The sequence below is a fragment of the Lissotriton vulgaris genome, chromosome 5 (genome assembly GCF_964263255.1).
Source record: "Lissotriton vulgaris chromosome 5, aLisVul1.2, whole genome shotgun sequence".
NCBI lineage: Eukaryota > Metazoa > Chordata > Amphibia > Caudata > Salamandridae > Lissotriton > Lissotriton vulgaris.
In genome coordinates this window covers 104,556,447-104,571,576 of record NC_141693.1, presented here as the reverse complement: position 1 = coordinate 104,571,576, position 15,130 = coordinate 104,556,447, and the positions used below count along the sequence as shown (strand labels likewise).

Here is a 15,130-nt window from a genome sequence, read left to right as displayed (position 1 = left end):
AGTTCCTGCAGAACTGCCTGAGTTGACCTACTTTGTAATCACTTAACATTTCAATGTCAAACTCCAGTTCTGCAACATCACTTGCTGGTTTACCATTCAGAGACATGATACTTGGATTCCTTCAGGGTTACGATCAAAAATAGAACAAAAAATAATAAACTCAACCGTAGTATCTGGTGGCGTAGTGGTCTGCACTCACTAGTGATTTACACCAATCACTGTGGGTCTAGTACAAATACAAGTTTAAATCCCACTGCTGCCCAACATTGTTAGAACTGGGGGTCTCTAGTTGGCAGGGGTAGATACCACTGTCCAAATAGGGACCCTTGCTTCTAGTCAGGGTAAGGAGGGAACATTCTTTAGAGAACCTCTGCTCACCCCCTTGGTAGCTTGGCACAAGCAGTCAGGCTTATCCAAAAGCAATGTGTAAAGTATTCGTACCAACACTCACAGTAACACATTGAAACCACCACAAACTGCCTCCACAACAGTTTAGAAAAATAAAGGTATTTAATTTAAACTACACAAGACCAAAACCACAAAGATCCAACATACACAGTTCAAGAATATGGTTGCAAAAGAGTTCTTACGGTTGCGATAAAATAATCCACAGTTGTGTGAAAAGTTCACAGTTCCGTCATGTTTAGCCAACAGTACCTCTTAAATGCGACAAAGTTCCTAAGCAGAAGCTGGTGTGGTGGAAAACAAGCGATGGCTCCTGAGACCCTGGGAAGGTGATGCGACAACTCTGCTGCAGCAGCGGGCGTGTTGTGACGAATCCGGTCTGTACGGGGAGGAAGGCGGACTTGTATAGATTCTGGTGCGTAGGTTCCGTAGGAAGTTTTCTCTCGCAAAGGCACAATGCGATGATCTTTGGAGTTGCGATGATCTCCGGGGCAACGATGCATGGACCAGCGGTGATCTCTCTCTCGCAGCTCGATGCGATGGCTTCTGCAATGACACTCGCAGCGATGTGATGCGGTCCGCAAGCAAGTGGTGCGGCGATCTCACCCAGCGACGACACTCATAGCGATGGTAATATTCCTGCACCGGTCTGGTGTGTCCCGCAAACGAACGATGCGACGGCTCTGGCAGCGGCAACAGGTGCTGCGACGATCTCGGCCTTTGTAGCGGCGGGAATTTCCTCGCACTGTCGGGGATGCGCTCCGCTAGCGAGCAATGCGACAAAACTTGCAGAAAGTCTTTAAAAGCTTGGTTTCCAGCTTCCCAACACAGGTACAACTTCCAGAGGCACTACAACTGGGCCACGCACTCCAGGAAGGACAGAACTCTCTCAATAGAGTTCAGGACAGCTGGGGGTGAAGTCCTTTTGTTCCTAGGACTTCATAACAGGGAGCCAGCTCTTTTCAGGCCCTTGGAGATTCCTTCAAGCAAGGGGACACAGCAGAAAGCAAAGTCCTTCCTCTCTCCTTGGCAGCAAAGCAACAGCAGGTCAGTCCAGCAGAGCAACAGCAGGACAGTCTTCCTTCTTCAGATTCAGCTTTCTCCTTGGCAGAGGTTCCTTCTTGATTCCAGGATGATCTAATGTTCTGTAGTCAGGGGTCCTGTACTTATACCCCTAAAAGTCTTTGTTCTCTTTGTGCAAGTGGGCCCTGAGCCCGGTCTGAACTAGTTCTGGGTGTTCCTTGAGAACTTTGTTTTCCTGGCTTCTCCTTTCCTTTCAGAGTGAGGGGCAGGGTCGTCAGCCGCCCAGCAGGAGGTGTAGCCAGCATTGTGGAAGGCAGGCACAGCCCTATTCAGGCCCAGGTGCTATCTCCTCCCACCACTCAAGTTGCAGATGCAGTCTTTCGGCCTAGGGCTGACTCAGCCAGCCTCCTGGAGAATCCCCAGCCCCTGTCACTCTCAAACCAGACAGTCAATTCACAAACAGTCCAAGGCACACAGAAAGGTCACACAAGAGAACAGCAACTTTCTAAAAGTGCTGTTCTCAAACACAGGATTTAAAAAGATGTGGTATTAAATTCTGAGTTCAGGGATACCAGGCTTTTATGTCCTATCTTGTTCCTATGGGAAGATATGCTGGTAGCCACTGTAGCCAGCATCCCCCATGATAGCCTATGGAGCAATATAGCCTTGCAGCAGTGAAAAACGAAAATGGCTGTAATTCACTACCAGAGCATATCACCTGCACAAGTACATGCTCTACCTTTCACATACACTGCACCCAGCCCAAGGGGGTCCCTTGGGCCTTCCATAGGGGTGACCTATGTGCACAGAAAGGGAAGGGTTAGGCCTGGTCATTTGGCACACTGACCAGAAGGACATGGCAGTTCACAGACTGCACACAGGCACTGCAGTGGCAGGCCTGAGACACCATTTTAGGGCTACTCATGTGGGTGGCACAATCAGTGCTGCAGGCCCACTAGTATCATTTGTCATCACCAGCCCTGGCACACCCAGTGCACTTTACTAGGGACTTCTTGGTGATACAAATATGCCAATCATGTATATCCAATCATAATAACAATTTACACAGAGAGCATATGCACTTTAGCACTGATCAGCAGTGGTAAAGTGTGCAGAGTCCTATTGCCAACAGCCACAGGTCAGGAAAAATAAGGGAGGAAGAAGCAAAAAGTTTGGGGATAACCCTGCAAGAAGGGCCAGTTCCAACAGTTTCTTTCTGGCAACAGCTGGCAGGAGGTAGGTTTAAGGATGCTCTTTGTCCTGCTGTTCTACAGGTGAATGGGATGTGCTTATGGTAGAGGATTTTGTGGGTATCTAGGCCTATGGTTCTCCTCAAATAAATCCAAAACATTGAAATTGAATTTTGATCACATCATCAAAATTTTATCTGACACTATTGAACTTTGGCATCCACTCTTTCTCTCTTGGAGGGAATATTGGATTCCATCAAGATGATGCTCTCCCCTTTGATTTTATATATTCTTTTAATGATCCCTGGACATATTCCTGCATTTTATTTTAAGAAAATTGACTATTAACGAAATTCCTCATGAAGGGTAAATTTCCCTGCATAGCCTTAACTTCCTTGAAAACAGACAAATCTTCTGGTGGACTTAAATTTTCTGACTTCAAATCCTATCACTATGCTTTTTCTTTAAAACAGTCTTCTTGTTGGCTTTCCTTTGATCAATGTATTCATCCTCCTATTTGGATTTCTATAGAAAAGTCTTTTATATCCCCTTTTGATTTAACTGAATCTCTCGTATTTACTAATATAGCATCCTTTCGTCCTCCAGTTATTTCCCATACGCACAAAATTCTCAACCCTCTTTTACCCTCCTCTTATCATTCGCGTTCCGCGTTAGATCAACAGCCTATTTGGCATCATAACTTATCTATACTACTATTATTAAGTAAGAACTGGGCACCTTTGAGGCGGGTAAACTCGGGAACCACAGCGCCAATCCAAACACCCAATACATCATTGGAATGGGCAGGGTCTGCAGAGTGACATAGGCTATAAAACCCCCAAAAATATACGTTCTTTAAAAAATATAACTTACAAAAAAAATAGTCCCTTGGAAGTAGCGCCGGCCGTGTGCGCGAACATGCTGACATCATCAGCAGCGCGAGGAGTACAGCTAATGCGGCGTTCGGCGGGAGGAGCACGGAAGAGAGCAGCGGCGACAGTGGGGACGCGAGGTAAGGGACTTCCTGGAGCACAGAAAGGAGCAGACCATTTGTGACGGGTGTCAGTATTGCAGGGGGCCCTGAAGCAGGCCTGTGGTTACTCGGAATCGGAAGAAGTGTGCAGGAATACAGGGACTGAGGCCCGGATTGACCCTCCTCCCCCCCCCCCCCCCCCCCCGAGCTACCGAGACTCACAAGAGGCAGAGATAGTTGATCAAAACCCCTGATAACGGAACATGGACGCAGCAGGCAGGGGAGGGAGGGTGGGAGGGAGAGAGAATCAGTGGTTTGTGATATTCATCGGGTGAAGTCATTTCATATTTGTTTGATTACGGTTTTTTATTATTTCCCCTTACATGGGGCAAATGTCACTATATGTGTACATGTAAGTAGGACGAAAATCACAATAATTTAAAGGGCATTAACAGAGTACACATGCCTTTTGCCCCTTTGCTATCAGTAGTTGGGATGATGAATACATAAAAACACAACACATTTCTTTTCAAACCACAGCAAAGGGTCTGGGTATTCCGTACAACACCTGCCCAGACTGACACACAAATCAATTTAGAACAGCAGCAAGTATGAGATCCTGTGAGAGAAAGAGAAAAATAATGTATGATGGAAGTAAAAAGAAAAAAAACGGAGGTATGATAACCAAAGTTAGTGAAAGCTTGTGTACCATCTTGTGCTGTCAAACTTTCAGACAGCTGCTGGCATCGTTCATAGCATATGGGCCCCACTGCCCAAAGGATTCTGAGACTTTTTGAAGTGGACCCACTCCCAAAACAAGTTCACGATATTCCAAAATGGCACTCATTTGCCAGAGGAGACTGGAAACTTCCTTAAGCATCTCAGCTCCTCAAAGTTTCCCAAAGTTTCTGAAAGTTTCCGAAATGGCCTAAACTCCCACAAGGATTCTGGGACATTCTAAAAGGCATTCACGCGCCAAAGGATTGCAGTAAATCCCAAAACGGCCATAACCTCCAGAGTTTCCTGGTTCTCCCTTAAGGCATCATGGTTTCAGCTTTTCTCTGGGCGGTTGCGATTCAATACGGCCTTGGGTTTGAATTCCATTTCATATTTGTTGCTGTTTCCACTTTAACACCACGCACAGTAAATGTCTCTCCTGTTATAAAATCACATTTATAAAAAATGGAATTCTACATCGCAAACAATTTGGGTGCTGAGTTTTTATCAGGTCTCTGCCAAAGCGCTGCTTTACAGTGATCAATGAGGCGTTTAATCAGGGCGTGAAGATACCAGCATCACTTCGACCAGAGGCCCCAGTTTACGGGAATTGTGGCATTATAAATTGTCTGCACATGTTAAGGTTTGTCAGCATTACAGTGACATTGCAACATGCGTTTTTACACACCCCCTGGCGACGGTTGCAGACACCACTGCGACCAGAAGCCCAAGTTTATGAGACTGTGCCGCTAAGCTGTGTGCAAGTTATATGGTCATCAAAATACATGAATGATGGATGCAGGGTGGGTGCATTAATGATTTCTGGGTGGATGGGTGCATGGATGGATGGATGCATGCATAATGGGTGGATGGATGCATGAATGATGGATGCAGGATGGATGGGTGGGTGGGTGGATGGATGGGTGGATGCATGAATGATGTATGGATGGATGCATGCATGATGGGTGCATGCATGATTGATGGATGGGTCGATGCATGAATGAATGATGTATGGATGCAGGATGGGTGGGTGGATGGATGGATGGATGGATGGGTGGATGCACGAATGAAGGATGTATGGATGCAGGATGGATGGGTGGTTGCATGGATGCATGCATGATGGGTGGATGCATGATGGATGGGTGGATGCATGAATGAATGATGTATGGATGCAGGATAGGTGGGTGGGTGGATGGATGGATGGGTGGATGCATGAATGAATGATGTATGGATGCAGGATGGATGGGTGGATGCATGAATGATATATGGATGGATGCATGCATGATGGGTGGATGCATGATGGATGGATGGATGGGTGGATGCATGAATGAATGAATGATGTATGGATGCAGGATAGGTGGGTGGGTGGATGGGTGGATGCATGAATGAATGATGTATGGATGCAGGATGGATGGGTGGATGCATGAATGATGTATGGATGGATGCATGCATGATGGGCGGATGCATGATGGATGGATGGGTGGATGCATGAATGAATGATGTATGGATGCAGGATGGGTGGGTGGATGGATTCATGAATGAATGATGCATGGAGGCAGGGTGGATGCATGAATGAATTATGGATGGATGCATGATGGGTGGATGCATGATGGATGGATGGGTGGATGCATGATCGATGGATGGGTGGATGCATGAATGAATGATGTATGGATGCAGGATGGGTGGGTGGATGGATGGATGGGTGGATGCATGAATGAATGATGTATGGATGCAGGATGGGTGGATGGGTGGATGGATTGATGGATGGATGGGTGGATGCATGAATGATGTATGGATGGATGCATGATGGGTGGATGCATGATGGATGGATGGGTTGATGCATGAATGAATGATGTATGGATGCAGGATGGGTGGGTGGATGGATGGGTGGATGCATGAATGAATGATGTATGGATGCAGGATGGATGGGTGGATGGATGGGTGGATGCATGAATGATGTATGGATGCATGGATGCATGCATGATGGGTGGATGCATGAATGAATGATGTATGGATGCAGGATGGTGGGTGGGTGGATGGATGGGTGGATGCATGAATGATGTATGGATGGATGCAAGGTGGTTCGGGCTCGCTCGCTGCGGTGCAATATGCAAATTAGTTTACGCTGCACCACTTTCAAATGTCACCAGCCACCCCTGATTGTCTGCACTTTTTAGTTTATTCCTGCATAACGCTTGCGCTGTGCTTGTGAAATCAATTGTATCTATCCATAATCTATACTATCTATACTACTATTATAAAGAAAGAAGTCTGTCCTTTGAGCCAGGTAAACTCAAAAAGTACACCACCAATCTAAACACCCAAGACATCTATGAAAACCTCAGGGCAAGCAGAAGGACATAGGCGATATAAAAATAAAAAATATACGTTACTTTAAACATTTACGAATGAAAATGAAGTAGGCCCTAGAAAGTAGCGCCGGCCGCGACGTCTGCCTGATGACATCGGGAGCGCGGGGAGGAGCGGCGTTCAGGAGCAACAGGAAGAGCGGAGGACATGAGCGCGGGGAGGAGCTGCGGAGGACAAGCGGAAAGGAGCGGCGAGAAGCGGAGGAGCAGTGGCAGCACGGGGAGGAGCGGCGGATGAGGTAGCAGACAAGCGGTCAGGAGGAGCGAGAAAGCAGGGGAGCAGTGGAGCGGTAAACACAGCAGCGCGGGGAGGAGTGGCGGATGAGGTAAGTCAAGCCGCCGCAGGTGCGCAGAGAGGGACGGGCGGGGGCCATGAACAGAGAGTGAAAGTCGGGACGTCGGGGGAAACAAAGATTGGGCAGAAGCGGCCGCTCTGCTGCGCCTCTCCTGCTGCGATGCTGCACCCATCCCCTTTCTTCCCCGGGCAAGGCCGGGGCGGGCTGCTAGTTACGTATAAAAAAAATCGCACCATTTACTGGACATCTTGGAGACTCAAAGGATTACTTTGGATTTCACAACTGTTATTTAATGATATTTCCTTATTGTTTTCTGAACTTCAAACAAAATTTTCATTACCATCATCTTTTTAAGGCACAGTATAATCTTTTGCTTCCTTCTCTTACGCAATTTCTTCTTTCTTTATCATCTGCCCCCAATCCACCCTCAAGGTGCTCCACCCTTTTTCCTATATTACTTTCTTCTCCTTCAGCTTCCTCTCTATTTAAACATGTATTTCTTTCCTCGGAAAGAGTCAAAACGAAGACTGAGCTGACATGGGAAAAGGATTTAAAAGAGTGCTGGTCGACTCTCATTTGGGATAAACTGTGGCTCAAAATCCATAAAACTTCTAGAGCTGCTAACACCTCTCAAACCCTCTATTTTATTTACCAACGCCTTTTATTTTCCCCAGCTAAGCTTTCCTCCTTCACTCCAAACTCTTCATCTACATGCTGGTCTTGTCCCTGCACCCATGCTGATTTATGCTTTTTGAATGTCCCTCTATTTCTCTTAATAAAATCTTTAAAACGAATGTGTCTCTCTCCCTTTCTACCATTTTCTTAGGCTCTTTTTCTCCTCACTGGCCCCAATCACCATCTAATTTTAAAATAGTATATTTATTACTAGCAGTAGCCCTCCATTTAATAACCTCTAACTGGAAGCAGGCAGACAAAGTTACTTTTAAAGCATGGTGGAATGCCATCTGTTTTCATCACAGACTTGATACTAATTACATTACTCCTATATCTTTATATCTATCTATAAAAAGAGATCTTTTATGGCTCCCTTTAACTACTTACTTAACCTGGGTAGCCTCTTCTACTGCTGCACCAATCAACACTCCTGATGAAGTTCGGAAACCTCCATAATGAACTGTGTTGTCTTTTATTTTACTTTTTCAATTATCTTGTTATTATTACTCCTTACATTGTATTCCTTATCACAATGTGGTTTTTACTCTTCCGATGTTTTTTATGCTTACAGTGATTAGTTTCATAAGATATTTCTTATTTTGTGATATAAAGTTATCATATGCTTTTCTTCCTTTGTTTTTCTCCCTCCCTTTCTATCCCCCCTCCCCTACTTTCTTTTACCCTTTTTTAAATTCTATAAAATATGTTATTTGATAGATTGAATTTTGGTTTTACTTCTATCTTTAGAAGTATTTTATATACTTAATGGACTGCCAGTGTCCATGTGTTAGACGGACCTGGCATCATTGGCATGGGTTTCCCCTGTATTTTTTCCTTGACCTCCTGTGTTTTTTGCTGTGTGTTAGACTCCGTTTTGCTGGTTTAGATGCTTTGGGCACTTTGCCACAGCTGTTCAGGGCCAAAGTGCAAGTGCTCCCTTTGTAAATTATTGTTATGGATCGGTGTTTCCATGATTGGCATGTTTGATTTACTAGTCAGCCTCTAGTACAGTAAACTGTGTGTACCCAGGGTCTGTAAATCAAATGCTGCTAGTGCGCAGCAGCGCTTATTGTGCCACCCACCTAAGCAGCCTGTAAATGTAACTTAGGCCTGCCATTGCAGAGCTTGTGTGCAGTCTGGTACTGCCATGTTGACCTTCAAACCCAAACCTTTTTTTACATGATGTTAGTCATCCCTAAGGTAGGCCCAAGATATCCCTGTGGGCAGGGTGCAATGTATGTGAAAGGTAGGACATGGCCTGATGTGTGTGGCATGTCCTGATAGTGAATTACTATCAAATTTCGTTTTTCACTGTTGCATGGCTACCTGTTTCCTTAGGATAGAATGGGGAGGTTGCTTATAACATCTTATAAGCCTAACTACCCCTGGGAACAAGGTAGGAAAATAAAGCTTAGTATGCTTGAACTCAGAATGTTAAAATGCATCTGTTAGTGGGGATGATTTTTACATTCTGTGTTTGAAAATACCGATTTTAGAAAGTAGGTATTTTCTTGCTCAGCCATCCAGTGTGCCTCTTCCAGGTTTGTGTATTGCATGTCTGGCTTTGAAATGACAGGGGCTGTTGGAGGAGTAGTGGCTCCAGAGAGCCTGATGAGTCAGGGCTGGGCTGAAAAAACCTGGGCTGCATTTAGAGTAGGGGGAGGAGATTTCCTTGCACCAGAATGGGCCTGGTCTGCCTTTCACAATGCTGTCTCCACCTCCTACCAGGAAGCTGTACCAGAGAGGACAGAATTGGCTTTGACCAAGCACATGGCTTCTCTGCCACTAGAGAACAAAGGATTTTGTTGTATAAATATTGGGGCCCAGACCCCAGACTTTTAGATCACTTCTGGGAATCAAGAGAAACCTTTGCCAAGGAGAAGAGCCGGAAAAGCTAAGGAGGAATACTGCCCCTGAGCTGTTTGCTGTCTGGGGTTGACCTGCAGTGGCTGCTTGCTGCCAAGTAAAGTAGGAAGGACTTTGCTGTTTGCTGTGTTCCCTACTTAAGGAAGATCTCCAAGGGCTTGAAACTGAGCTTACCTCCTGTTCTGAAGTCTCAGGGACACAAAGACTTCATTTCTTCTGTCTTTCTGCACCGGCGACTGTGAAGCTGTAACCTGTATCAAAGCTGTGGGCACAGCTCGGGAAGAGCACGACTCACCGCCCCGACTTGCATCGTAGGCCCGACGCCTGCTGACGCTGTGCCGCCTCGACTCTAAAGGTCGCTGCCTGCACTGGAGCTGAGGACAGGCTCATGACATCCATGATACACCGTCCCGACTCGCACCACAGCCCTGACTTCCCCAACGCCAGTGCTTCATCGACACAGAGCCAATACTCGACTTGGGTGACTCCCGAATCCTTTGACACAGCACCGTTGTAAGGAACCGATGCCTCGTTGCCACCATGACATCACCTCTCCGACACAGTAAGGAACCGACCTCTCACCTCCCCTACATCGCAATAAGGAACCAAGGCTTCACCTACCCTGAGGTTGTAAGGATCCAACACTGCCCGGCGCCAATGAAGCATCACCTCCCCAACGTCGTGCACTGTCTTAGCTTTCATCATTCCCAAGCTACTGTTCTTTGGGGGTATGCTTGACTCCACGCCTAATGCCGCGCACCTCGCGGTCGGCGCTGTACCTTGGGGTTTCTCATCTGTCAAAGTAATAACTTCAAGTTGAGTTATTTGTTGCTACAAACTTTATTTGAGGGATTAACCTATTTTTAAGGATATTTTGATAACTGTGTTGTGGATTTTTGTCGTTTTGGTCTAGTTTGTTTTAAATGAAGATTACTTATTATTTTATAAACTGGTGTGGTGTCCACTTGTAGTGTTTTCACTGTATTACTGTATTTGTTCACAAATGCTTTACACACTGCCTCTGAGATAAGCCTGTCTGCTCGTGCCAAGCTGCCAATGGGGTGAGCTGGGGTTATTTTAGAAGTGTATCCCTCTTACCCTGACTAGAAGCAAGGGTCCCTATTTGGACAAAGGTACCCACCTCTGCCAACTAGAGACCCCAATTTCTAACACCATGTGTCTCTGTCATGGTGTCTGCCTCTCCCTGCCAGCTATGCCTGGCATAAAATGGCCAAACTTTGGCATGTGGTGGCTTAACTTTTATCAAGGTCAATGTGTGTTTTACAAAGCATTTAACCTTGACATTTAACATAGCTCTAAATACTCTCTACTATGGAATAAGGAAACAAGACTGATTTGCCAAGAATCAATCTATTTGGTCAAGTTTAAGTCGGTATTTGCATTGAGGTCTTCTGGATACACATACAGTCACTGGACAACACCATTTTGTGCCTCTAAGCCCACAGTACCTTGCCAAAGAATTGCTGTGCCACGTTTGAATACAATTAAAATTAGTGTTACACTCGTAAGGCTAGCACAATCCGAGATACGGAAAGAGAACGTGTTTGTGTGTCTACGGGGTTGGAGTAGAAGAGGAGACGAGTCCCTATACAATGGTGGTGCAAAAGGACAGCAACACTGCCCCCATCTGCCAATTGTCTTTGCATATCTGTAAGGCAACAACACCTAGGGGGTCATTAGGATGACGGGCAGACTTTGTCCACCCGTCATCCTACTGGTGAAAGGGACCGCCCGCCATAAGGGCGGGGGTCCTGTGGCTAGCATTAGGATGTGCCCGCCACAGTGGCGGGAGCATCCTGCTTTCCTACCATTGTGGCGGGCGGTGCTCTCTGCACCGCCCGCCACAATGGCAGGAAGGCATGCTGTGCCCTTCCATGCACAGATTGGAAGGCACCGTGCGGTGCCTGCCATGCTGTGCATGGACCTGCTGGGGGGTACCATAGGTACGCCCCATGTGCACCCCCTGAGTCCTTGGGGGCCTGCAACGGGCCCCCAGAGCAGACTCCGCATGTCTTTCCGTATCGGCATTGCCGCCACGGAAAGGCATTGAAAATTGCGCATCGTAATAAGGCTTGCGGTGTCTGATAGACATCGCCACCATATAAACCCTTTTCCGCCCCGGACGCAAGGCGACCAGGGCGGAATAGCGGCGGGCGGTGTTTCCGTCCGCCTGGGACCCCCCGGCCATGTTAATATGGCGGGGGTCTTTGCAGCAAGGATGGCGGGCAGATTGCCCCTGCCAGGCCGGCGGTGGCTACCGCCAACCTGGCGGGGGCAATCCGCCTGCCATCCTAATGGGGCCCCTAGTGAACACTCATCGAATTTCACTGTGCCATTTCACAAATATCTAGAAGCCCTGGGACAAGTGTGGCATTCCAGAGGGGCACCGCCACTACCACAGGTCTTGTGAGGGGCACAGTAGGATGTGACGTTTGTGGCCCATCCTATGCATCTGCCACCCAGGTACTCCCCTCTGGTGCTCCTATCTGGCGATCAGCACTCTTGAACATAAGATACAGTGATGTGTGCACGGCAGATGGGTGTTAAAGAGGGTGGGTTGATGAGGAAAAAAAGAAACTTGCTTAGGATGCCAACATTCTTTGCCGCTGCTCTTTGAATGTGGTGTCACATAACAAACAGTGGTACAAATACCTACTCTGATCCAGCACTTAATTTGCGAAGGGGCAAGTGAATTGATCTGGAGCCTGAAATGCTAATCCCAGGGCAGCTGCATAAACTTCCAGAAGTGCTTGGCTTTCATGAAATCCCAGTGCTCGGGAACACATTCTTACCCCTCTCACAGTCAGTCTATATCAAAGCTCATGTCTCCAGCAGCCTTCAGAGGCTCTCTCTCGCCTCTAGGGACTTCTTGCTCTGTAGCTTAAAGAGCAGCTGCTAAATGAACGTAAAAGGTAATCACATTAACATTGACATATTTCACAGTGCACAGCCGAGACTAAACCGGTGTATGTTACCGGACCCCAGGGATGGGACCATAGGCTTGCAATTCACAAGAACCCAGTTTTTATTTAGCACATAGGACCCGATTCACAGAACTAACTTAAGACAAAATCCTAAAGTTACTACTTTTGCTATTCACAGAAGTTAGGATTTTGTCTTAAGTTTGTCTTAGGTTTGTCTTAAGACATACTTAAGACAGACTTAAGTTTGGATTTTGTCTTAATTCTGTCTTAAGTCTGTCTTAAGACAAACTTAAGACAAAATCCTAACTTCTGTGAATTCCAAAAGTAGTACGTTTAGGATTTTGTCTTAAATTAGTTCTGTGAATCGGGGCCAAAGTTAGTTCAGCAATTTTGAATTGTAGCCCACTGCCAGGGGCTATACCGTTTGTGATCGGCCCTTTGCCAGAGTCATAGGCTTGACTGCAGGGGAGGGCCTATAATAAGCGAGAGGGACATTCGCAACCACATAGCCCAAGGCAGAGGGGCTATAAGGCCATTAGAACACACACTGAGGGTAGAATGCTCTAAATTAAAAAGGGAGAAACATAAGGACAAACATTGGCAAGTTGGAGCTAAAGGTCTGTACGGGGTGTCTCTCTTCCCTTTGGGAACAGAGCCAAGTTAAAGGGGTCGTCTGTGGGATCAGTACAGTTTGACAGCACTGAAACCCCCTTTAGGCTGTTATGAAACTGAGGCGTCAGAGCGGTGACACTGGATTTCGAAAAGTGTGATAATATAAGTGTTTGCATATGTAGTCCATGCGTCACAACCTAGATATCTGAGGTTTATAGTTGGGCAGAAGGTGGCATTTTGCTGTCAGTGAAACTGCCTTTTAATCTTATGATGCCACTTTTTGAAGCATGGTTTGTTTGCACCAGTAGGAGGCCTTACCACATGTTGTTTATATGTCAGCTGGATGAAAGGCTGAGCTAACAAGAGGAGCAACAAGGGGTTCCCTGTGTGTTTGTTGTTTGTCAGGAAGAATGGAACTCGGGGAGATCAGAATGAACTTGTCGAGTGAAAGCTGAATTTCCCCGTGTTTTGTTTATTCCAAAGAAAGGATGAAATGAGGAGCTATCAATGGGAACTAACTGAGAGGTGAGATGGGATGTTAGAGGAAATTAAATCATTAGTTACAAGTCGAAGCAATATATACATTGGACCATTATATATATTCAAGACTGATGCAAATTCACTGTCATTTGCATGCACTTCATTTTATCAATCCCAGAGGATAATATGCTGCGTCCTGCCTGTCAGGCAGAAACGTGTAACCTAAAAATTACCCAAAAATGTCAGTAAACGTACAGTCATACCTTACAGCATGCATTCAGTATATACATTAAAAACAAATGACAACATTCACCCTCCCATCAGCCTAAACACGAGCCACTTTATAACAATAATTAGCGTTAAGTCTGAAAGTTCTCACTCAGGTCTGTCAGTTTCAAGAAACACCGAGTTCTCTTCAACCCCACTGGCAATATGTGGGTGAGGGAGCGGTCAATAATCTGCGGGAGTGAAAAACACTCTTGGAGCCCGGATGTATCCGTCTGAACTATTTTCAAGCGCATTGAACAGCAAACAGGACACTGAGAGAATTTATGTCCGTAGTAAACTGAACCAGCTGGTATAACCAGAAACATTATTGAGATCAATCTGGTGTGATGTATTCTGATTTGCTATAAAAAAAAAAATTAACCAGCGATGTCACGGCATGATTGCTTGCGAGCAGACTTAAAGGGAACATTTGTGTTTTTATTCAAAGCAGCAATTTGTTTTTCTAGGCATGCTGCTGAGAAGAACATTGGTCTGCAATGATAGGCTCATCTGCTCTGTTGCAATAAACCAATGCTCCTAATATCAAGTCGCTTTAATAATGGATGCGCCTATTACGCGAATGCAATGCCAACCATGTTTTCAACCTTGGAAGGATGAACGGCTAAGCGATCCTGCTGGGATGAAACCTGTGACCTACAGGCTAGACACAGATCTCCGCAGGCGGTGCATTAACCTAGAGAGCTACCTACAGCTGTTCAGCTTACCCCTTGTCGTCTTGCACGCCCATCGCGCGGCAGTCCCGGAGTTGCAGTCACAAGGAGGCGCAGGCTGGTTCTGAGCACAGACTGGACAGACAGAAGACTCACGCGGCTGTGTCAGAGACCAGGACGCCCAAAATAGGAGCCCTGCCCAGGGTTCCATGCGGCTGGGCTCAAGTGCCACTCACACTGATGTTTGATTGATGGTGAGGCTCTGTTTCACCACGGTGCACCATTAGATATGCATGTTTACCCAGCCAGCTTCTGACACCCCTAATCTACCCTGCACAAGTGCTTAATTGTGTACCCTGGCCCTGTCCACCCTTCACAGGGTTGTCTCCCAAAACACCACCTGGTGGGCTGGCAAGCTAGCTCCCCGACACAAAAACCTGGCCTTTTAGGCTCATTATCAGTTGGTTGGATGTTTCGCTATAAAACTACAGACAGGTAATCGAGTTACAAACCCACATAATGTTGATGGTACTGAAAATGCAGCTTTAAATTACGAATAACTTTCAGGAACAGTGTTTTATTTGTATTATTCTGCATTTAGATCTGTAATGTTAGCCCACACGTTTTGCTTGTGCGAAGGG

General features: G+C 46.3%; 1 protein-coding gene across 1 annotated transcript in view; it reads right to left on the bottom strand.

The window, feature by feature from the left end:
* The window catches only part of LOC147710302 (uncharacterized), a 189,374-nt gene extending 174,685 nt beyond the window's left edge, over positions 1 to 14,689 (bottom strand). Inside the window, exon 1 of the mRNA XM_086919974.1 lies at positions 14,544 to 14,689. Within this exon, the coding sequence (XP_086776100.1) occupies positions 14,544 to 14,566 (23 nt within the window). The 5' untranslated portion in view covers positions 14,567 to 14,689. The remainder of the gene's footprint in view (positions 1 to 14,543) is intronic.
* Positions 14,690 to 15,130: the final 441 nt, after the last annotated feature.